Source organism: Camelus bactrianus, chromosome 9 (assembly GCF_048773025.1).
Source record: "Camelus bactrianus isolate YW-2024 breed Bactrian camel chromosome 9, ASM4877302v1, whole genome shotgun sequence".
NCBI classification, from domain to species: domain Eukaryota; kingdom Metazoa; phylum Chordata; class Mammalia; order Artiodactyla; family Camelidae; genus Camelus; species Camelus bactrianus.
The window spans coordinates 33612214-33637266 of NC_133547.1; the positions used below are offsets into that span (position 1 = coordinate 33612214).

At 41.8% G+C, this 25053-nt stretch overlaps 1 protein-coding gene and 1 non-coding gene across 5 annotated transcripts in view; both read left to right on the forward strand.

The window, feature by feature from the left end:
* Positions 1–20753, forward strand: part of CDC14A (cell division cycle 14A) — a 141638-nt gene extending 120885 nt beyond the window's left edge. For 3 of the 4 annotated variants that reach the window (XM_074370046.1, XM_074370047.1, XM_074370048.1), the window contains 4 exons: positions 295–342; positions 2494–2616; positions 3337–3851; positions 18759–20753. In XM_074370046.1, the coding sequence (XP_074226147.1) occupies positions 295–342; positions 2494–2616; positions 3337–3787 (622 nt within the window). In that variant the 3' untranslated portion in view covers positions 3788–3851; positions 18759–20753. The remainder of the gene's footprint in view (positions 1–294; positions 343–2493; positions 2617–3336; positions 3852–18758) is intronic. The other variant, XM_045513257.2, reaches the window with a different exon arrangement.
* On the forward strand, positions 12313–12385 carry TRNAA-AGC (transfer RNA alanine (anticodon AGC)). Its single transcript has one exon. It is a non-coding gene; the product is annotated as a tRNA-Ala (tRNA).
* Positions 20754–25053: the final 4300 nt, after the last annotated feature.

The window sequence follows — 25053 nt, forward strand, 5'->3', positions numbered from 1 at the left end:
GGGGGCCTTAGTTTTTCTTAACAGCATCATGGCATTATCATCAAACATGCTTTACCTGAGTAGACGCAATGCCGCCCTCTGCTTAAAAAGCAATTTGCTGTCAATGAAATTCAAGATGAAACAAAATGACTAAAATAGATTGCTTGCTGGTTCTAGGATTTATTTCATAAAGTGAATAAATACTAATACCCATTTGCAAGGTTTTCCCCTTTTACCCACTGTCTCCAGATGATACGTCTTTGCTTAAGCGTGTGACCCTGGTGACGTGTGATCATTTGTCTTTGATTTCCATAGGTTGGAGGATATGAAAGGGCATCCAAGAGCAGTGTCCCAGCCTTCCAGGTACTGTCGACGAGGCTGAGTTTCCTCTAGCTTATAAACGAATGCTACCTATTAGATGCATTTCCCAACCCTGCAATCCAAGGGAATAAACTGCACACAGCTTTTCACTCTTAAAATTCCTTTCTTGCTGTTTCAGATGGTTAAAATATGCTTTATTTTGAATGCCCATCATGAACAAGTTTTGTTTTCCTGAGGTGCCCACAGGGCTGTGTGGCGGTGGGCGTGATGCCAGTGTACACTGTGTGCCCAGAGTGTTGTGGGGTCTCTTATCAGCTACAGTTGCTCTGCAACATGCCTTTCAAGGAGGGAGGGTATAGCTCAGTGGTAGAGCGCACGCTTAGCATGCACGAGGTCCTGGGTTCAACCCCCAATAGCTCCTAGTTACCTCCTCCCCCCAAAATAAAACAATTAAAATAATACAATAATGAATAAAATATTAACAAAAACAATAACAAAAAAACATGCCTCTCAAGCCAGTGACAGGTTGCACTTTGAATTTTTTTAACATGTCTGTTAGTCTTCTTTCCTCCTACTTTTGCATTAGTTTTGTTTCCTTCCCTCTTCTCTACTGGAGGAGGAAGCGTTAGTGTTTTTCCCTGGAGAAACGTGCCCTGAACGCTCCCTGGCGGTCTCTGGCTGCCAGCGTCTCAGGGTCTGTCCGGCCCAGGTCTCGGCGAGGGCAGTAGGAGTGTCTGACCACACCTGCCATCAGTGGAGCGGGGAGGAAGCTGATTCACCCCTCCCCTTTGCTCTTATGCAGCCCTAGCTTTTAGGGTTGTTTCGTGGGGGCAGTTCTGAGAGGGCCCAGACTTCTCTAGAAGCTTTGAGCCGCTTCCTTGGCCAACTTTTCCCATTCTTATTTTAGAGGCAAACCATGTTGCAAGCTGCTGTTTGGAGGGAAAACAAGGTCCAGCTACATTCAGCGATTTGTCCAGAACAAAGCAGATACAATATTAAAACCAGGCCTGGACCCTGGCTCTGTCCAGATTGGAGTCAGTTTTCCCTTCCTGTTCACTCAGCAAACATTTATTGAATACCTGCTCTGAGTCTGGCCTGTGCCAGTCACTGGGCATTGAAATGAGAGGCAATTCTTTGCTCCTGATGGAGCTTATATCAAGACGAATATCAGACAATGACATGTGGGGGAAGAGCTATGATTTACTATAAGAATATATGATGGGATGCTCACCCTGCCTGGGATTCAGTGAAGGCTTGCCCTAAGAGGTAGCCGCTGATTGGACCATCAAAGGATAAGCAGTTGGAGGGAGTCAGATGAAGGTGGAAGAGAAAGGAGGAGGGGGAAGTAAGGACGGAAGATGCCTTGGCAGGAAAGGTAGCAGATGCATCCTGGACAGAGGTGTGGGTGCCGTCCACTCAGGGAACTCAGGTCATCTTGCGTGGCTGGGGTAGAAGTGTCCAATGGGAAAGTGTGGTGAGCTGGGCCTGCTCAGAGAGGCAAATGCCAGATTTTGGAGGGCCTTAGAAGCCAAGTGAAGAAGTTTAGTCTTTCTGGGCACCGAGGATAGATGAAATGGTTTAACAGTAACGTGACATGATTAGATATTTTAGATTTTGCTGGAGGCTACTCAGAATATGCATTTTAAAGAAGATTAAAAGGTGCTTCTAGGAGTCAAGGATGAGGAGCAGTGATGGCCTTACCTAGGGCAGTCTCAGGGTGGGAAGGAGAGGATAGATTTAAAATATAAAGAAATAGAATCTAGGTCTTGGGAGGCATGAATGCCAGTGGCAAGGAAGGGAAGGGAAGTGACCAAGGGTGGCAGGATCGTGGTTACCAGCAGGACTTTGGATCCTGGGTTTGAAACCCGGCTCTGCCACTTGCTGGCTCAGTGCTTTGGACGAGGAGCTTTTCCTCTGTGCCTCCGCTTCCTCCCCTGCAAAGCGGGGACTGCAGTCTTCGCCAGGCACTGGGTTGTTGTGAGCATGAGCGGCTTTAACATCTGCAAGGTTCTTAGAGGAGCACCCAGCGCAGAGCGAGGGCTGCAGCAGTGTTGGCTGCTGCCAGAGTCACCATTACTGGGACCTGCCATGATCTCTTCAGTGTTGATCAGTTTCTCCTGTCCTAGTCACCTGACTGCGTGTTAAGATAACACAGCTTCTGTGTGATGCTCTGCCCGTTTTTTCTCTACAAAGATTGAGTTCTTCTCCACAAGGATCTGCATCTACTTTGAAGACCTCAAAAGTGGCTTTGTCCCCATCAGTGACGGCCAAGAGGATAAATAGAGGCTCCTCGTCCTCCAGCGCCAGTGTAAGAAGGTAATTTTTCTGTCCTTCTGGGGCCCTGGCGGTGGTGGGTAGGGGGGAAGGTGGCAGCAGACAAGGAGTTCGGTGAAGTTTGTGAGAGGAGGGGACCGGGAGGAAGGGGAGAGAGCATGAAAGGCTTGGTGGCCCTCCAGTCTTCTGTTCCTGTCTTGAATTGTCGGGGACACGGCCACGGAGTGGATGCCATGTAACGTCCCTTTCCACAGCTTGCCTAACGTGATCTAGAAAACGGAGTCCAGTTGCACGTAGTAGTAACACGCGATACTGTCATTCCTCCCCCGAGGTGAATGGGCAGAACTGAAATGCGTAGGGGCGCTTGCTGTGGTCATATGATCAACTATAAAGAGGTTAAATCTTGTCCTTAAGTCTGCTTTGTACTCTCCCTTTATAGAGTCCTTTTCATTTCCTTCCTGCCTCAGGACAAATAGGACCCCCACATGGTCTGTTTCACGATCTCTGGTCCAAGCGTTTTAGCCAGCTTCTCGGGTCTTAGCTGACTCCTTTTGACAGAGGGAGTTAACACGTATAACTAAAGGCCACGTATTAGAATATCACCAAGAGCGGTAAGGAAGCCCTTGTGTCACCATCAGCACCAGTCAGAACTGTCTTCATCGCATTCCCCCAACGTTGAATGATGTGTTTTAGAACTGTGACCTCGGCGTGAGTATACACGGTCGTCTCTGTTTTCCCCCCTCATCTGTGTTTTTCATCCAGCTTTTCCATAAACTCCCGGCTAGCCAGTTCCCTCGGGAACTTGAACGCTGCAGCAGATGACCCAGAGAACAAAAAGGCCGTCTCACCCTCGAGGGTGGGTTTCATAGCCAACCCGTTCACCAACCTCCTGAATGGCAGCCCCCAGCCGCCTGCCAGGAATGACCCTGAGCTCAACAACAACCAGTACAGCAGAAGCACCAGCAGCACTGGGAACCCCCTGAACAGTCAGCCGAGCCCCCAGTGCGCCAAGACGGAGGAGCCCAGCACCGCCCTCCGGCCCTCCTACACCGGCCTCTCTTCTTCCTCAGCGAGATTCCTGAGCCGCTCCATCCCCGTAAGTTCGCAGACACCACCTCTTGGCCCTGAGAACCCTGAATGCAACTTTGGTGCTTTGCCTTCCCAGCCGAGGCTGCCACCAAAGAAATTTAATAGCGCCAAGGAAGCCTTCTGACCGATGCCTTCCCTCTGTGCTGGGAAATTGTCTCTGCACGTGCATTCTGCTGGCTCCTCTTCAAGTAAATGCCAAGTTTCAACCCGGTTTTCTTCCTTCCTTCTTTTTCTTCTCTTCCTGCTCCTTTTTAAAGTGATTTCTCCGAGAAGGGAAACAGCTGTCATTTCCCTTCCTCATGGACACCATTGACTTAAGCTACTTTTCAGTTAAATTTTCAAATCTCTCTGAGGATCGAGTGCAAAGTCAGGGGCTGAGGCATAGGAGAGCCGGCCTCTGCTTTGGTTGGAGTGGTACCCTGGCTTCTTCTACATCATATGCCAGAGGATGAATTTGGAGCATTTACATGTGGAAGGTGCTGAGTGGATCGTGTCTTCTCAGAAAAGCACCAGGCCCTTGACTGTGTCACCTCCTGCAGGGAACTGACCCAGAATTAATTAAATGGCAAACAGAAGGTGCTTATAAGGCAGGCTTGTAAGTAGCTACCCAGGATGTAGAGGGGGAGAAGGTAGGGTAACAAGATGCTTAAAATTAGCTGTCACTCTTCTAGAGACAGGATGGAAGATCTCCAAACACGTGAGCTCTTTATTTTGGTTACTAAGCCCCCTTTTAAAGTAAAAATCCCTATTAGGGTAAAACCTTGTTAATCTAGGTAACAGCTAAGGGGCCCCACTTTCCTTAGATGGCAGTTTAGAAAGCACTTTTCTAATGTGAGGATGCAGCATGTGTGTGTGCGTGCGTGTGTATGTGTGCATGTGTGTGTGTGTCTTGGTTGCACTCATTGCTACTCCCATTGCTACCTCAGGGCTCTTTCAAAGTTTTTTTTCCATTCTAGCCACATAAGTCCTTTCCGGCACACATGATTTTCCCCGTGTGATTGTATTCCCAAGGATGTTCTTCAACATTATTTTAGTTTCCTGTGTAGATTACAGACCCAGCCCACCCCACCCCACCCCTGAATTCGATTCTAATCCCACTAAGTTATGGGTACACATATATCCGTAAAACTTAAATCCCGGTAACTGGGATTAGACGGAAAATGAAGTGTATTTACATTTTCACAACTAGGTTTTAGAAGTCATGGACTTCACAGCAAGAACTGAATTCAGTCAACATTTTCATATACTGATTATGGGTAAGCCTCTTTTTTAGACCAGAGTATAGATCATTCTGTTTTCAGAAAAAGTGTTATACATACGGATGCATAGGTAATTCTATGAATATCTTGCAGATTTCACAGCTAATGGTTTTGTTTTATAACTGGATCCCAGAAACATTGGTAGCTTGACAAGAATAACATTCTGCTGGTTCTGGATCTCAGTTTTCCTTTTTGAACTTTCTTTAGATGATTGTTGAAGCCTCTGGCCTGCCATGTTTACAGAACTTAATTTTGGTTTCATTCCATAATTTGTTGTTTTTCTTCACCTCTCCTCCCCTTTCCCATCCCTCTCCTGTCCTGAATAGAATGGTTTTTCCAATAATTAAATTTAAAGTAATACTCTGTGTCTGCAGCTGCTCCTCTTCCCCCTTCTCCTTCTTAAATTGGTCATCTTATTGTAACACAAAGTGTTTATGAATAGAATTGCCAGCAGGACAACACTTTCCTCCCTCTCACCCTCCCAGGAAGTGAGACTAGCTGGTGTCTTAGAGCTGATTTTCCCTCCTTCATCTTTGCCTAGACAACTTCTGTGAGAGGCAGGGCCCCAAGTCCTACCCCTGCTGGCTCACTGGCAGAAAGTCTGAATTAAGATGGAAATTCCCATTAAATGTGGAATAAAGTAGGAAGCTGAGAGTTTTTTTCCTTTATTAGTTCAGTGCAGCTTTTCTAATGGTTACTGGTTTCTTGTCTAAATAAGATGGCCCATCTTTCCAGTGCTTCTGAAGATGTGAGACATACGACCCTTGAAGAACTAGGAATAAATTACTCAAAAACGTTTTTAAACCCTTGGGTAGGCGATGAAGTCTGTATGGCAATATCCTTCCAGCACCTTTAAGAAAGACCCAGAAACTCCCAGAGGGTGAAGGTGCCGGGCGTTTAGAGGGAGTCTAATATTTTAAAAGCTGCAATTAGCATCTCTCTTGAAAGCCGCAATTGCTCTCTCACTTTATGCAGCAGTTCAGCCCCCAGAAAAATGTGAAAATGATTTCCTCATTCTGTCATGAAATGGTTTAACCCAGGAGACAAGAACAAATGTTAAGGACTCCTTATGGCTGCGACAGAATTCTGAGAAGCAGGCTTGATTTTTATTTGTTTGGCCTGGTCTCTTGGTCTTGCGCTTTCTCCTGGCCAGTGCTTTCGTTTTGGTTGACCCACTTACTGTGAAAAATCAGTTTCCCCTCCCTGACGTTCAGAGGAGTTTTCAAATGCTTAAGAAATGAGGGACGTGTGATTATGGTGTGGGTGGGGTGGAAGTATTTTATTAAATTGAAATTACTTGTGGTAGCTGTCTTGAATATTTGCTCTGTGTTATTTTTAAGAGACTTACCACTGACTTGCTATTCATCTCCGTTGTCCTCACCTGACCCCGCAAGTCCGCGTGAGGTCGTGATGCTTTCCCTGTGAGCTCTTGCACACTCTGCCTTGGTCACTGCGATACTCAGATTCCCACTCTGCATTTTCATCGTCTACTGGCTTATCTGTATCCTCCACTGGACTGTAAGCTCTGTGAGGGCAGGAACGGTGCCTCTGTTTTTCATAGATGTGTGCTCTGTGCCTGGCATATATACTAGGCACTCACTGAGTACTTCTTGAATGGGTATATATTATGGATGATTGGGTGTTTAAATGAATGAATGTGATAGGAGTTATTGCTTCTATTTTAAAGATAAATAATTTGAGGGTTTGAGAGTTTAAATATTTGCCCTAGATTATACTGCAAATATGAAGCAGAGCCATAATTTGCACCTGGGTCAGTTTGACTCCAAAAAAGCGCATTCTTTTGATTACATTATGTCATATATATATACTGTGGTAGATGTTTAAAATGGAGGGATATCTAAAAGGTAATCTCATTTTTTCACAGGAAGAGTTAGGAAAAGCTGTGAAGAAGGGGTAACATTTTAGTTGGGCTTTGGAGGATGAATAGGAGCCTGTTAGGAGTCTAATGAAGAAAATAGGAAGAGGAAGAATGGACATTTCAGGAAGTGGGGACCACAAGAATGGAGGTACAGTGTTAGTACTGTAGTTAAGTTCTTAGGTTCTAAAGACAAGGAGACCAGGGTTCAAATCCTATCTCTAACACTTCCTTGTGGTGAGTACTTTGGCAAGTTATTTAACTTCTCTGAGCCCCAGTAAATGAGGATAATAATAATAGGTTTTGTGCACCCTGAAACTTACACAATTTGATGAGACCTATAAAGAGTACAAACTGTTTTTGTGAATTTTATGCAAACATATGAATGTGTATTTTGAATGGGGTTTGTGTGGACTGTGAGGCCTTGAAGCTTATGTGGTAATGATAATAATATCTCTGTAATAGGGTGATTGTGATGATTAGTTGAGATAAATCATATGAAGTAGTTTACACAGCACATTTAGATAATGCTCAATAATTTTAGCTATTACTGTCTTAAGAGCAATGACTATTCCAGTGTAGCTAAAGCCAGAGGTGGTTACCTAAAGACAGGGCTGGAAAATTAAGCTGAAACCAAACTGGGAGGTGCAGTGTGAGCTACTGGAATCTTTTCAGCAGGAGTGACTTGATCACATCTAATTCGATGAAGATAACCCTGGCAGTCATGAGGCTGGGAGCTCTCAGTAGAAACCCTGGAGGCAGGAGACCAGATTGGGCCCTGTCTGCTGTCCTCGGTCCCTGGCTCAGCAGGAGTCCTTGGGGAAATTCTGTGCTTCTAAAAAATTATTCTGTGTTTCAGTGCACATAATAATATAGAAACCACTAAACAATAATTTATGACCTGTAGCTCTAACATGTTTATTATGAATTTTTAAGTAATATATTTATTTTTGTTAATGGAAACTTAACTACCTGAAGAAAAATTCTGATCCTTAGTAAACATCTCTTTTACAACATTTTTACATGAGGAGTTCTAAAATAATGTGCTTTGTTAGAAAAAAAATACATATATATATATAGTCAGGTTGGCTACAAAGAATTTTTTGTCACTTCTGTTGTTGAGGGTTACATTAATCTTTGCTATATGGGAACAGCCTTTTATAAAAAGCTTCTATTGTACTGACTGTAGGGTATATAAACATAAATAAGATAAGCAATCCTATTAAAATCTTTTTTGTGACTTTTAAAAGTATTATTAAGTGGTAGCTTGTATTAAGCTTTGTTATTCACTCTTATATGTTGGTCTTCAAACACTTTCAAGGATGCTCTCCTGGCGAGGTGGCAGGTTACGTCAGCGATGCCATCCACCATCTCTCGGGATCTCCCCATTCTTCTCTATTCTGCTGCTTTCTCGTCTTTGTTGTGTTAGCCTCTCTGACAATCTTCCTAACTCAGTCTTAATTCATACTTTTAAGTAGAGTCGCAAACTCTTTCTGTAAAAGACCAGATAGTCAAGTTTTGTCTCTGTTTCCTGACTACTCTATATATATCAATGAATGTTCCCATGAAGCTTTATTTACAAAAACAGATGATGGCTGGATTGGGCCCGCAGGCTGTAGTTTGCTGAGCCCTGCTGGAGAGCTCTGCCAGGTAGCAGGTCCCGATCTCATCGTCTTACTCCCCTGTTCACAAGTGGCCAGTGATCCCCTAGTGCTGGGACACTGATCCTGAATTCCTTCGCTGAGCTTTCAGGCCCTCTGTTCTCTGCTCGCCTTAGCGTACCTTGGTGCCTCATTTACCCTGCTTGTCCCTGAGTGTGGTTCCCTCTCCGTGTCCTGGCCTTTGGAAAGCCCTTTCTTGGAATCCGCCTGCCTTCTTCCCAGTTTCTCATATTATGAGAAAGCATATTATCTCCTGTATACTCTCTGAAGCCTTTGTCAAGAAATTGAGCCCGCCCAGTGTTTTACTTCTTAACCTCTGTTCCTATTCACATTGAATATTTAGTGCTTTATCAATATGTAATGTTGCTTTACATACACATGCATCTGCATGTGTTTACACGTTGTTCACCTGTGCAACTTTAAATATGCAGTCTCCAAATTTTAAACTTTATACATTTTATAAAATTCTCTTATGTTTTATGGTTTCTAATGCAGTCCTCTTCACTGAAAGGAATGAAAAATACTCATTTGGTTTAAAGTTGAAAGGAAGATTCAAATGAAATATTGTGCACTGCTTTGCTTTAAAATTCTCCTATGCCACAGTTGAAATTGGCTTCGGTGCAATTCCCTGTCCCAGTGTTCATGAGCCATTCTCTTTTTCCTTCAAGTTCTACAGTTTCACCATATAATCTAGACGTCGATTCATTATAGTTTATCCTTTTCTGGCCTCGGTGTGTGCTTTCAATCACAGGGCTGATGGCTTTTTCAGTTATTATCTCAGACAATCAGAAATTATCTTTCTGGGTATTGCTTTTCTGCCTTCCCCCTACTCTTTCCTTTTGCAGTCCTTACGTTAGAGCCTTTCAGTCTGTCCTCAGTATTCTTACCTTCTGTGTTATATTTTAAAATTCCTCTTGCTGTAGCTGTGTTCTGATTGAATTCCTCCTATTATTTTCCAGTTCACTAATTCTCTTTTAGCCCTATCCATTCTGCAGCGTATCTCTAACCTGTTGACCTTTTGATTTCAAAGGCCGTATCTTGCATGTCCAGCATTTATAATTCATTCTTTATGATAGGTCTGTTCTCACTTAGACCTGCCTATTTTGGCTTCATAAATCCTCGTTCTTTTTATGGGTATTCTTCATCATCTGTCCTTGAGGATCTCAGACGATAAGTTGTTTGGAGATTGCTTTGCCATGTGTCTGTGATTTCAGTGAGAGCCCGTCTCCTGGTTGCAGGCTTTGTCAGTTCCCTTGGTGTTCATATTCCTTGTGTGTTTTGGAATTTTCATCTGTAGGCTCCCTCTGGTTGGGAGTTTTGGGTTTCTCTCCCCTCTCTGTGTTTTTCCTCCCTATCTCCTGGCTTTCTTCTTGTCTCCACTTGACCCCCAGGTCTTCCAGTCTAGAAACAGATCCTAATGACCCAGGCTCTCTTCCCATGGTGAGCTCGGCAGGCTGGCTTCTCAGGCAGGGACGCAGCTCTGCACAAACCCTGGCCCAAGGCAGTGGTTGTGGCTTCACTCAGTCCGTTTCAGATGGGAGAACCTGACTCCAGCCCAGGTTTCAAGCCAGCAGCTTTTGTCCTGTGTGCCCCCAGGAATGGGACACCTGCCTACCTCTGTGGGCTTCCAGCTCTGGAGCCAGTGGCCTGCCACTGTGTCTTAGTTTGTTTCTGGGCTGTGAAATATTGAATTTACTTTTGTGCCCTGTTGTGCCTTTTCTTCCTTGTATGTTAAAAATATTTGATTTATACACAGAGAGGGTCATTTGGAGCATAACTTTCAGCTCCAACTTGACATGAAGTTGGTTCAGTCTCGGTGATTTACCATTCAGGGCCTTTTTCAGTGTCCCCCCAACCCTCAATTCAAACTCATTTCCCTCTACTTCTGAGCATGAACTTCCTGCTTTTGCTGTATGGAACTTCTTAGGTCCTTGAACATGCCCTGCTCCACATGCCTCCATCTGTTTTTCACATGCTGTGCCCCCAACCTGGTTCACCTTTGCTTGTCAGACCCCTTCTTCTCAGAAGTTGGCCTAAATCCTACCTCCTCTTCTGAAGCCTTCCTTGACCTCGCCCAATTATAGCAGTCATGACTTTTTCTAGAGTCGTCCCATCTGTTCTGGCCATTTGGCCTTCATCATTTCTGTTTTGTGTTGAGAGTCACCTGTCTCATGGATGTAGGCCTTGAATCCCCACCGAGCTGGTTGGTAAACTTGAGGTTACAAACCACACCATCTTATTTTTGTTATCTTCATGGGCTATGCAGCTAGCATTGGACTCTGCTTACTTATTTGATTATTGATTTATTTATTCCATACTGTCATCTTTTCCAATATTGAGTAGGTCATTTATCTCTTCCAGAGAATTGAAATTTACTGTGTGTATGCGCATGTATGTGTACGCCGTTTAACTCAGAAGGGCAAGTTTTTATTGCAACGCCCTGTTACACACAGACACAGACACACATACTTGCGGGTGTGCATGCATGTGCAAAGCAGATGCCCCATGTACATGACTTGTAAAGTCACTGGATTTGCCCTTAATGGAAGAAGTCTTCGGTAAATGACGCAGGCTCTGTTTGATGTTGAATGTCTAAACTCACATAGCTGATATGTGTGGGAGAGGACTGTTTTATCCATAGAAGCAGATACTTCGGTCTCTTGGTCAGAGCATTGTGAACCTCTCAGCCTTCTGTGATGTTAATTAGATCATCGTCTGTGGGCTTCGGCATTGTCAGGTTCAGTCTCTGATTGGAAGTTATTAGAATGAGAAGAAAGGATATTAAGAAAGTAGTATCTTAATGAGCTCAGCCACTCTAACAAAATACCCTGGTAGCTTATAAACAACAAATTTATTTCTCACAACTCTGGAGGCTGGAAGTCAGAGATCAGGTCCATTAAGATTGAGTTCAGATGAGGGCTGTCTTCTGGGCTGCAGACTGCCGTCTTGTCTTTCTATCCTCACATGGCTCTCTCCCATGGCCAGGAGAGCTCTCTGGGTCCCTTTTATAAGAACACTAATCCCATTCATAAGGTCTCCACTCTCATGACCTAATTTCCTCCCAAAGGCTCGACCTCCTAATGCCGTCATATTGAAGACTTTGGCTTTACTTTTTAGCAACCACGCTACTGCCAGCATTCGTGACAACTGTAACATTTTTCTAATCATTGTCATCATTATCATCATCATCATTATCACCATGATTTATCGAGTACCTCCTATGTGCCACACATTGTTTTAGGTACAATACTTACACACTATTGTATTTATTTAACCCACAGTTTACAAATGAGGAAATTGAGACTCAAAGAGGCAGTGACTTGCCCAAAGTCTCACAACCACTGTATTCTAAACTTCCTTGACTCCAGTGATCTTTATTTTTATTCACTTGGAAGTCCACTTCATAGATGTTCTTACTACTTAGAACATTGCTTCTGATATCTTGGATTCTCTAAGGCTCCTGTCAAACATTTACCCCTCTCCTTAACTCTTCCCCATGACACCTTCCCACCTCCCTCAGTTTACCTCCTTCTGTGGCCCACATGTCATTTCTGCTTCCTTTTCCCAACATCCTCTGTTCCACATGGACCTTTTTTCTGTAGCCACTTTATCACTAGCCTCCAAAATTAGATCAATTCAACCATCTCGTGTCTATTTCTAGTCTCTCTCGTCTAAGCTCTGTTGGAGAAAATCCCGTGACCTTGCTAGTTGACTCCATTTCAAATGAATTTCTGATTTACCCTGACCCTTCAGTGCTCATGACTAGTTTGCTTATCCCACTTTGGCTCCCTTTCTCTTCCCCACATTGGCTGATCCAAAGCTTTTTTACATTCTTCACAGCTCCTCCAAGGGGGGAGGGTATAGCTCAGTGGTAGAGCACATGCTTAGCATGCATGAGGTCCTGGGTTCAATCCCCAGTACCTCCATTAAACAAACAAACAAATAAATAAACCTAATTACCTCTTCCCACCAAAAATAAAAACAAAAAACTAATTAATTAATTAAATTAAAAAAAAAAAAACCAAACAGAAAAAAACACAGCTCCTCCAACTTCCAGGGCCAATTAACCTGGCCCTGAGTTCTGCTGAGAACAGAATTTTTCAGGAATAATTTCCCTTAACTGTCCTCTTCTCTGCCTCAAAGTTTATCGGCATCAGACTTGTCCCTTTATTCCCTTTTTAAAAAAGAAACCCTACTATTTTCCAATGGCAACTCCACCTGTATGTTCTTTCCAAACTCTTCTTGGGAGTTGTCCCATCCGCGTCCTTGCTCTCTTACCCCTTCAGTCTCTTACCCTCCATTTGCCTGTCTCCTCACCTGCAAACAGGTACAGGATGGCCTTAGCCAGTTATTTCCCTCAGTTCCGTCACCTGTCACAGTGTCTCCTTTATGGCCAAACGTGGGCAAGGGAGGTGGCCCCCCATCTGAAAGTCTGTTGCACAGGCTGCCACCGACTCCCTTAAGGCAGAGCTGACGAGCTCCTGTTAGTTCTCATTCTTTGTCTTTCTGCAGCGCTTGACAATATTGATCACCTTTCCCCCTTTAGTTTTGTCTCTTTTGAGGTTTGGAATATTTATTTTCCCACTTCTTCTCCCCTACCTCCCCCCGCCCCCGCCTTAAATAGTTACCTACTTGTCTTCTTCCATCTGCCCCTTAGTGATTTTTCCCAAGGCTCTGACCTTGGTCCACTCCTGTCTCTGGGTAGTCATCTCCTGAGCGTTGGACTTACACTTCCAACTTCCTGTGGGCATTCCTGGGAGAGGGTGCACGCTCTTTCAATTGTCCACTCCTCCCTTGTTTCCTGGCTTCTAACTGCATCTTTCTACATCCGATCATCCAAGCTAGAAATTGAGCACCGTCTTCGACACGACTTCTGCCTTTCCCTCTGCCACATCCAGCCACTAAGCCCTAGCCGTTCTCCCTTTGAAATGTCTGTTTTTCTTTTTTTGTTGTTGTTCCTCCATTCTTCTCACTGCTGCTTTAAGCTCTTTGTGGACTATTGGGCTAGCCCTTTAAATGTCCTCTCTGCCTTCAGTATCTCTTGCCTCGAAACTTTCCTCCGTGCTGCTGTCAGCTCTAGATTTCGAAGACACAGCTGATGAAATCATTCCTGGGTTCAGACTCGTTCAGTGTCTCCACTTTGTGCTCAGCATCCCTTCTGGATCCGCTGACCTGCCACTTGGGGCCCTTCCCCATCAGACCACATGCCTCCCAGCTCCATCCTCTCCAGCAGCTCCTCTGGGCATCCTGACAGGGGTCCTGCAAAAGCACCACACCCTGCCTCCTGCCGAGCCCTCGCACCTGCGGTTTACTCTGCTTTTCCCCATCTCTGCTTGGTTTCGTATTTCCTGGCCTGGCTCACGAGTTATCTTTCTGATGAGGCATTTGTGACCTGTCCACGAGGAATGCCTTTTCCTTCTCGTCTCCCATGGGTCTTGGCTCACGCCCCGACCGTGGTTGCTCTCGTGTTATAGTCACTGTACCTGGTTCTCTCTCTCTCTCCTCGGCCGGCTTCCAAGCTTCTCGGAGGCATCTTTGTTTTCTCAGGTTCCAAAGTGTAGAAAGCGCCTAATAAATATTTATTTTATTTATTGAACTACAAGTTGAATAACATATCTAGGTTCATGAGCATTAAGCGCAGGGCTAGTTAGGAGCCTGTCACCATTGCAAGCGCAGGAAGCACTAACAGAGCAAACAACGTTTCCACTTCAGCTTGAATATACAGTAACCTGAGAGGTTTTTTTTTTTTTTTTCTAGAGATGTGGCTTTACTAAAATAAGAGAAAATACATTTTACCCAAGCTTGCATCAATATAATTTTGGTGTTCAGATGAACTGAAAACACTCACGTAATGGTTGGCTGAGTCAAGTTGGGTGTCAACAATCTGTCACCTAACAATTGAGCTCTTTGTGATTGTTGAAGAGCACATATTAAGTTCCCCCAGAAAAAAGAATCTATTAAAAGTTATGTAGGAAGGTGAAAGAATAGTTTATACAGCATTTTAGTTAACCCGAATTGGCTTGTTAAATCTTGAGATCTCTGAAATGCTTAGAGAACACTATAGAAAAATGTTTTGTTCCTCTTTCAAAGCTGATTTTATCACAAACCTTAGCCTTTTTGTGTTACTGTGAGGCCAATAAAACCGTACCCAGCTTTGCTGCTTCTAGTGTTATCGGGGAAGTATTGCCGTGTTAGCAGAGGCAAACGCTTTCGGACACTTTCAGTAGTGTTGTGAAGCCACATTTGTGGAACTATGTATCAGTGCACACATTTTGTGTGCTGTTAGCTTGCAAGCAATACGACAACTGGCAACTCCATCGCAAAGCCATGAGAGACCTGGAGTATAGAGGCGGTTACAGGTAAACTTATTTTTCCCCAGTGTTTATTTTTTCCTTATTTGCTCATTAAAACTGGAGTTATATGTGATACCATATTTTCAAACGTGTCTTTTTCAATCAATGATGCCACTAAAACAAATCACTTTTTGAAACAGTGGTTTACAGTATTGTGTTAGTGTCAGGTATACAGCAAAGTGGAAAATAAGTCACTTTTTAAGGTGCTTTTTGCCTCTGTAGTTAGAACTCAAGTCAGGGTAACTAGGGGACTTTTTTTTTCTTCCTTAAGAGACTTGGGGAAATTGGGAGATGCGGGAAAGGTAAAGGCAGTGTGGCAAAACACATGGCGATTTTGAGTGAGGATTTTGACCTGGGAAACTAACGTTCCAGATGCACAGTGTCTTTGCTTCAAGCTGTTTGAACGATAAGACATTATTTTATTAATTTGCTGGCCAAGACCTTAATTTCCATTATTCTTTGCAATGTGCTGTGGTTGCTAGTCAATTTGTAATTTTGTTTTTTTAACTATTTGTGCAGTATTTTGTATCTGTAATTATTAGACATTTTTCTACCATGATTAGGTAACTGGGCTGTTTAAAAAAGAAACACCTCCAGAATAGCTAAAATTTTAAAGTCACTACCTACATCTGCCAAAACAGATTAGTAGCGCATTTCCAGAACAGAACAAATTGTCTTGATCTCCTTACCTAACACTTTGTTTTGTGTCAAATCCAGCTGCTTTCAGAGCAACAATTCTTGATGGAAGCTTATATTTTGACATAAAAATTGGGGGGGGGGTTGCAAGTGTAAGGTAATTTTATCCTTCTTTGGCAGGCTGTATTACTCGTTTATGGTATTCATACCATAAAAATACCATATAATCATGATAAACTTGATCTGGCCTTGACTCACTATAATCCTGTTGAACTTAATGGCTGCATGAACTTGAATATTCTCTTTGAGAAACTAAAATCTCTTGGTTCCATAAATAAGTGCTACCTTGTAAAATAGCATTTACACCTTAGGTCTCCCTTCCTTCATAACCATACTGTCATTGTGGAGGGTTTTTTTCCCTTGATATTGCAGATACATTAGGTATCAATTCTTGTGGTAATGATAAAAAAAAAATTGGCCAAGCAGAATTAAAACTTTAATCAGAATATTTAAACATGGGCATTCTTATAAAGAAAATTTCCTTATAGAATATTCCTGAAAACTCTTCTGGAATCGGTACTATTAAAAATCATTAAAAATGCATGTATCTCCTTTACAGTAAAAAATATTACATTCTTTTGCATATTTTAATATTTCTTTGCTCACTCAGAATCATACCCTGCTCATTATTTGTCTGTGTCAGGTGACAGAGGATGTTTGAGCGAACACGTAGTGATCACAGGACAGATGTCTTGAGGCACTATATTATGGTGGCTAAGAGTCTGGGCTTTTACAGCCAGATGCTGGAGCTCAGATTCCTTCCTAGTGGCATGATCTTGGGCTAGCGTTACTTTCCTGCTTTGTGCCTCAATTTCCCCATCTGTAAAATGAGTTGTTCAGAGCATTTAATGAGTTAATACATATAAAATGTTTACAACTGTGCCTGGTGTAGAGAAACTACTCATAAGTAGCTTTCGCAGAATAATTGACCTGTTAAGTAATGTATCTAGTTTATCAAGAATTCCAGATAGTTGTACTTTAGTTGATCTATTTTTTGAATAATAAAATCAGTAACAATAAGGATACTGTTTATGGAGTACAAAATATATTTGCATTTTACTATAAAAATTAAAAGTGCTAATAATTGCCTGTTGTGTTTTCTGGGATATTAGGAAAGGCTTCTGCCAGAGACTAATGAATGTATACCTCACGTGAATGATAGAAATCCCTAATATTCTCGACTAGTTCTGTTTTCCAGTTCAGTAGGTGTCATGAGTCCATAAAATAAATAAATATGTGTACATTCATATATACCCCCTATACATTGATGCATTTGTAAAATCCTTTTCCCTGATGAAAGTTAGTTTAACAAAGGTCACTTGTCTAGTATCTGTTCATTTGCTGCATCTGAGAACTGAGAACTGATGGAACTTTAGAGGTGCTTGCAAAAACAACTTTGCTCTAAATTTACAAGCAATCAGAGGAGCTTTATCATTTCTGTTAGTGATAATATGAGTAACTGTTCTAATTAGAACAAAAACAAAAGGTAAATAGTCCCAAGAAAGCTTTGGCCAATATATAGCTTGCGTGTGTGGCATCCTTGCAGCTGGGGAGACCTCCTGGCTCTGCCCTCCCTGCCCACTGGCCAGATTCCAGAAGAAACTGGCAAAAAGCATCTAGAAAAATGATAGTCCACTTTTAAGCTCTAATCCTGAGATGGCAGCTGATATCCCAAGAGTTAAATGTACATGGGCTTCAAGGCTTTGGACCAGTTTCACTGGACATTCTCAAAGTCTTACCTCTTTGATTCTCTCTGTGACTTCAGGTATATTTACATGCCCTCAGTCTTGATCGTCTCTCCTGTTTTCAAGCCTTGACATAAACTACATCTCGTAGTGAGAAAGTCAACTTGCCAAGCCTTTTCCTATCTTCCCAGCCACTCTTGACATTTCACTTCTTCCTAGAAGCTTGCAGCCTGGAGAATGCACCACCTTACCCCCACCTTCCCCTCCAGTCCTTGCCTAATCCTTTGCTTGTGCACAATGTTACTCTTATACTATGTTTATTATCATTAAATGTTGGCACCTTTGTCTTTTCATTTGATGCACATGTGAGAATATGGTCTTTTGCCCTTTGAGGGCAGGGACCATAACTTTTGATTCATGGTGTTGATAGACGTCTACTTAGTAAATGGCTGTTGATAGGATATAAAATTCAGTGGGATTTTGAAGCTGAACAGTTTGAATCCTTTTGTAAATTATTTGCAAAATGGACAGATTCTTTTTTTACTGCCACCTACACTGTCAACAAAATAGACCAATCTCAGAATTGATGACCTATCAATAAAATGCCGCAGGTCAATTTGAAAAATAATTATTGGAGGAGGAGAAAAGGGAATTTGGTAGCAGCTCAAGTAAACTTTGTTTTTCCAAGGTATTTGATGAGAAGAATTGTGCAGAAAAATTGTAAACGCTTAGACAGATTTATGTTCCTTCTTTCTGACTGCTGTTTGCCGCTCAGAAATAACTGTGGCAGATTTTCTCTGCTCATCCTTGTCCTTTCCTGGTTTGTCTATTATCAGTACATTCTGATTCCATGTCCCAAGCACACGCCTTTTAGACGTTGTTATCTAATATGATGTGGGAGGAACTTGCATCGTTTATTTTTCTTGAAAGTTGCCCACTGTTTATTATGTTATAGCTGCAGGGTTCTTCTGCACAAAAGCTTTTTGGGTCTTACAATCAGATTTCAAAGCTAGAAGTGCTTTGTGTACCCCTAAGTAGGAAGGATTTGTAAGATATCTATTAAATTAAAACATTCTTAAGGAATGTATTTAAATGACCTCTAATTCTACTGCATTAGAAAAATTAACATTCATTTCATATATACTGAATTAAATTAAAAAGTATATATATATTCTTAAAGTATGCTCTAATAATCTTCAGTTCAGTTATAAATGTCATTTAATTTTTTTGAGTAAAACTCAACAGTATTGCACAAAAGCTTAGAAGTGAGTTTAGTACTATCTACCAATTTCCAAATAGTACTTAATCTTTAATCACTAGTATTAAATTAGCAAGCCATTTAACATATAAAGTTTTCCTGCAGTCACTTTACTAATTGAATATCTCATTCTTAACAAATGCTTTGTCTCCCTCGTCTTGTTCTATTTTTTTTTCTTAGTTTATTTCATTTATCTTTTATATAAGAGACCCACACTGCCTTGTGTTGAAGGAAGCAGCTTTATGATGTACTAGGAATTGTGTGTGTGATGGAATTTAACCTCAGTTTATGTCTCTCCCCCGCACAGTCCCTTCAGTCTGAATACGTTCATTACTAAGGCCTTGCTGCTCTGCTGAAAGCTGTTCCACTGTTAGACAGTTTCTTCATCTGGACGAGCAAACGTAGAGAGAGAGCAACTGCTTGCCGAGGCGTCTCTCTGCCTTCTTACCTTAAAGGGAGCACTAAGATAAGACCTTCGTGAGACTTGAACCCAGAAAACTCTGGTTAATGACTACTATATAATGCACTGAAACCATGTTTATGGAGATGTCAGCCCTTTTTAAGACAGTTTTCATGCTGAATTTGGTATTTTGAAAGGTGATTTTTAATGTGTTTCGGTAATACGTTTGTTATTACATTTACATGTACAGTGTTACATTATGTATGTATTACGAACTTTAAAAGGCTATTTTGATAAATTTATAAATATATAAAATTATGTAAAAACTAGACTATATTTTGATGTAGATTTTCTTGCTGTTTGCTACCAAAAATTTGTATTTTGAATTTTAGTATGGTTTTATCTACGATGAATAAATAATTCCTCTTTGTTAAGAAAGATTGAGGGGTAAAGTTTTTAGAAAGTGATTTTTATGCCCTCCCCCCTACGAATACGGTGCGCCGGTTCATTCTTTCGAAAAGTCAGTCTAACTTAGCAGGTTTCCCCCGTTTATCTCTAGCAAGTGCGCAGTTGTTTGCTGTGGCTTGTTTAGACCGTTTCCTTTCCCTTTGTTTTTGTTGTTGAGCCATTTAGTTTTGCATCTTTGGGGGCTTTAAGAAAATTTAACATCCAGTTGAAGATCAGAATTCACTGACTATTTCTCTTGAAAGCATGATTTTTCTCTATGAAGTAACTCAACAGTCCCAATGCCTTTCTTTCTTTCCTCCTCGCAAAAGAGTTCTTAACCCAACTAGAATATTCTGATCTTGGTACGAGGTTTTTGCCCGTAATCTCACATGGTCTGGCACCAGTTTTAAATCAATGAAGAGAAAAAAAAAAAAACTGAACAAGATGCTGCTAAGGAGTTCCATGTATTAAAGGAGATACGTTTAAAGTGGAGTGCAACCTCCTGACACACACGCTAATATGTATCTGAAACCTAAAACGAAAATGAGGCGACTCCTGGTACTTCACAGCCCTTGCAAGTATGTGTAACCTTATACTTAGGCTCTAGAAGCCTGGAAGCTTCTTGTCCATGGGGATTTGGGAGTCTTAGATCCTGGTCGTCTTCCATGCTGCTTAAGAATGGACTCCTCAGAGACAGTTAAATGGATTCATATGAAGTGCTTTTCTCTCATTGAGTTATTTATAATGTATTTATTAGAAGGGGGTACCTTGAGACTATTACACATGCTTCAGCAAAACATCTTCTTTATGTTTTACATTTTAAAAAAGGTATTTGAATGAACGTTTGACTCAGGTTCGTCAACTTAACCTGCAAAAACTGCAGTACCAAATAATTGCACTAAACGGATGAACAAATTAATTGTATGTTTTAGGAACTGAAAATTAAAGTAAGTGGAATTAAATTGTATACCTTTTCTAAGGCTGAAATAGTAAAATATTTTATTTGAGTTATTATACAACATGATTGGTTAATTATATAGGAAGGTGATAGTATTTTAAAAAAATTATCAGTGAAAAATAATTCAGATGACATTTGAGAAGTGGGGGAAAGGAAACCATATTGACAGTTTTAGTTCTGTGAACACTAATCTGTGTGCAGCTATTAAATGATTGTAAAACCGACTACTGTAAATTTTCCATAAGAATGTGTGTATATTGGTCATATGTATCTACATGGGTATGTCTTAAAATTATTTATACACATGTGCATACATAGACAAACCAAGAAGTATATGTATATAATATAGAAAGTATATAGCAAAGTGATTCTACTCCAATAATAAAAATTGTTTGACATGTATTTTGTTATGAATAGTTTACCTTCAAAAAGATATTTTGTCCTATTTTAAAGTGTAGAAGAATACACTGCTAATAAATAATAGAAGTTTTATGCAATTTATGTTTTCCCTGGCTTTTGTAATTTGGATTTAGAGTTACCAATGTACTGAAGTACCTTTATAACTTCATATATGATTCACTCTGCTTGGTGCCTTTCAAGTTTCTCAGATTCTCCATTCCAGATTTTTAGTTTATCTTTAATTGACTTTCCAGATCATGGCCATTTCCTGAAGCACGTGACAGTGAGCACAAAGAAATCTTACACTTTGAATTTCACAAAAGTCAGATAAGTCAGGCTCTTGCTGTCTTTCTCTCTATATAATTTTCCTTGTTAATAAAACATGGTTTATGATCAGTGTTTGGGTCCTGCATGATCGTTTATGACTGTTGTATGATATATGTCATCGGTTGCTTTTGTGAAAGAATGGCTGTCTTCCCTAAAGGAGAAATTATAGAAATAAATCAGATGGCACAAACCTCGCCCCTGTTTTATCTATGCACCCTGAATAGCTGGCTTGGGAGGAAAAAGTCGCGTTATTTCTTGGAGATATTTTATGTATTAAGCTGGATCTCTTTGGGTTGTGATGTTTCTGAGGTTTTCCTTCTCTTTTGTCTTTTAAAAATTTTCAGAACACATAGGAAAGTTTGTGGGTGGGAAGACAGTTTCGTTTCTTGAGTTGGGAATCTGCCAGTTAGCTGTTCTCACAACACTGCGGGAGACAGTTGGGGTACCAATGTTGTTGTTGGGACCATATCTTAAAGAAGGAGATTCCTTACCAATTCATGAACCTACCTACAAGGGCAGAAAATCTTTTTCTACAGATTGAGTTCTTATGAAAAAAGAAATAGGAAAAAAATCAGTTAACTAGTTCTAACAAGCATCTCACCTACTGGTCATTGAGTTCTCATGGTTTTGTTACGCTTAGACATCAAATGACTTATAAATCTCAACACACATCTGGGGAGGCTACACTATATACATATTCAGCTGGGATTCAAAAAACAGCAGAACATGAGTTTGCCAACGATAAGCCCCACAAATGTATTTTCATAATTGTTCTCACTTGTATGCTTTCCTTGGTGACCTGTATTAAACCATCACTATGTTGAAAGTTTCTACTTAAACCCACTGTCAGTGTGTAAGCTGAACAGTACTCTGTGGTGTTGACTGAGCTCTTTCCCAAGGTACTCTCGAAAGGCAGAGTTAACGATGCCTGAGAAAGCCTTGCAGTCCTCTTGGCAACACTCAACCAAGCCAGAATTTGGTCACTGCATGTCTGCTCAGAAGAGTAACCAGGGAGGTTTCCAATTACAGCGAGATATAATTTACAACATAAGAGAAAACTTTTATTTACACGTAGGTTGCATAGAGGTGGCACCCATGGCAGAGAAAGGTACATAGAAAATCATTGCATTAAGTTATTTTGAGCTGGATTGAAATGTTAATATATTCCCACCCAGTTCCTTCTTTATGGATTGAATTATGATAATCATCTCAAGGAGGGGAAAAATAGCTTTTCTAGAAAACTTAAAACTTTTTTCGATGAGTTCAAATAAAAACTGATACTGAAAAGACGGCTTTTAACGCAGAATTCAGTTATTTGAAACTGGTTTTAAACGGACGAACATAACTTCATTGACCTCTTCCCGCGCCATGTCTTGTTTTCACCCGTGTGCCACCAAAATGGAGGCGACTCGCCACTTGCTCTTTCTCTTTGGCTGTGAGTCAAGTTGATCAGAGTTTTTTTGAGAAGCTGGGCTGTTACGTGAGAAATGAGTCGAATCAACTGTGGCAATGACTCCAGCTGCAAGTGTTTATATTGACGTTACACTTCAGGATCAGCGATAACAATCTATCAAGTGCTTTTTGTTTGTTTATGTAATGGCTGTCTCCCAGAAGGATTTTAGGTGGCTTCAAAGATTGGAGCAGACGTATCGCAGAGGAGTGAGAAGGGGCTTCGGACGCCAAGTTTTGAGGCAACTGATGCTGGGACTTAAAGCTGAGATGAACAGCCTCTCAAATGTCGTAGGATGTGGATTTTCTCATCTAAGTTTGGGCACATTTACACTAAGTGCACACATTTGGTCAGCTCCAGGACGCCTGATTAGAGTTTACTTTCCTCAAAATGTTAAGAATAATACATGATGCTTACCTGTAAGCTCTATGCTGTGCAGTAGGTCCCTAGAACTTACTCATCTGTGTAACTGAAACTTTGTGCCCTTTGACTAATTTGCTAACAGAGATCTTAAGTCTTCTTATCACAAAACAATAACAATAATAATAATAAGGAGGATGGGAGGGAACTTCTGGAGGTGATGGACATGTTCCTGGCACAGACTGGTGATGTCTTCATGGAGGCACACTTAGCTCCAAACTCACCAGGTTGTATACGTTAAATATGCACAGCGTTCTGTATATTACTCATGTCTCAGTAAAGCAGTTTAAACATTTTTTTTTTAAAGAAGAGCTCTCAAAAAGAAAGAGCTTCTCTCCAAGTGAGATTGTCAATCTTGACATCTAGATCCCCTGCAATGATTGTGTCAGGTACATGGAATAGAAAGTTGAAAAGACAGTTTGAAACCAGAGATCAGAATAGTGTAATAATAGTCTATATGAGTATCTGTCTATTACTCTCTTTCTCTCTATCAATCTAGTATATACCTGGCCTTTACTGAGAGCTGATGGAGACTAGGCTGCAAAGGATAACATGTGCTTTTTGTACTGAGAAGTATTGTATTGGAAGATATAGGGGTCCCGGAAACATGAGATTAAAGAAGCCAGTCCATTTTATCTTTGTTGGAAAAAAAAAAGTAAAACTCTGGAGGAAATGGAACCATTTAAAAAAAAAATCTAGATTTCTTGCAGGCAGAGAGACGTTTAACACCATACAGCACATTCTGAGACAGGCCTCCTACTCCAAGAGGCAAGTTCCAGGCAGTTTTTTTCTGTTCAGAAAGATGCAACCAATTAACTTCTCATGTAACTTGGGCTGTGACGTTACACGGTGTCTGCTGACAGTGACCAGCAGGGTGGGAAAGGCCTGGTTCCTCCTGATTTGAGGAAACATAAAATTCACTTCCTCTTTCTCCCTTGGCCACTTTTCAGACCAATTTCTTTCACAAGTATAGCAGCTGATTCCAGACTCACCCTGCTGCTTGAAGCCTGGCCCATGGCTAACATTACCACTTACATCACAGGCCTTCGGTGACCAAGGAATAAGCGCCCAGGGGCCTCGTCAAAGGGCGACACTGCAGAAACCGTAAAACAGGGCAGAGACGTGGGTGGCAGAATGCCTGGGCTCAGAGGTTCTGTCCCGTCAGCACAGAGCACCAGGCTCTTTCTCAGATACCACACCAGAGCCTGAGTGAGGGGCGCTGGCCCCGAGATGGCTGTGCTGTCATGACAAGAAGCGGGACTGCTGAGACGGACCTTGACCATCCACAAGCTGACAAACTGAGACTTGAGAATACTTGGATCTCTTTGACAGTCAGATTGATGGGGAAAAATTATCCTTGATTTTCCTGTTTAAGAGGCAGGTGGTTAGGACCATTAACTGTTAAGGTAAACCAAAATAGGAAGGTTCCACCATCCGGTCTGGAGGAGAGATGAAAGTCTGTTACTAAGCCAGGAACTAATTACTTATCAGCCAGTCTGGAGACAGGAGAAACCCCGTTTGCTGGGGTCCCCAGGATCACCGCCAGGTTTACTGATTTGCTACAGTGACTCACAAGAGTCAGCATGTGGTTGAATTCACAGCTAAGACTTACTACTATTGGAGGAAAATCAAAATCAGCAAAGGGGAGAGTTGCACAGAGTGAGGTCCGGAGGAAACCAGCTGCAAGCGTCCAAGAGCCCTCTCCCAGGAGCCACGCAGGATGTGCGTAGCTCTTCAGCAACCGCTGGTGACAACACATGTGAAGTGTTGTCTACCAGTCAAGCTCATTAGACACTAGCTGGGCACCCAAGGTTTTTTACTGGGGGCTGGTCGCATAAGCACCCTGCACCCAGCACGAACCAAGATTCCAGACTTGCAGAAGGGAAGCAGGCGTTCTGTGTAAACCTTACTGTCTGCGTGGTCCGGGGACAGTGAACCACCCTTACCATCAGGGCAAGTCTGACTGTAGCACAGGCATCTGTTTACCAGTCAAGTTCCCAGGCGCAAGCCAAGGCTAAGCGCGAAAGCGGGCTTATGTAAGGAAACCAGGCTCAGGCTGGCCATGTGAACCCTTTTTTTTGTACCCCTGTATCTCAACCAACTAATTGTGTAGTAACTGAAGCCCGTTTAAAGTACTGTGCGGTTTTACCTTATGAAGTTGACCCAGTCTCTGTTTCCAGAAGACTTCTTTGTGGAGGGGA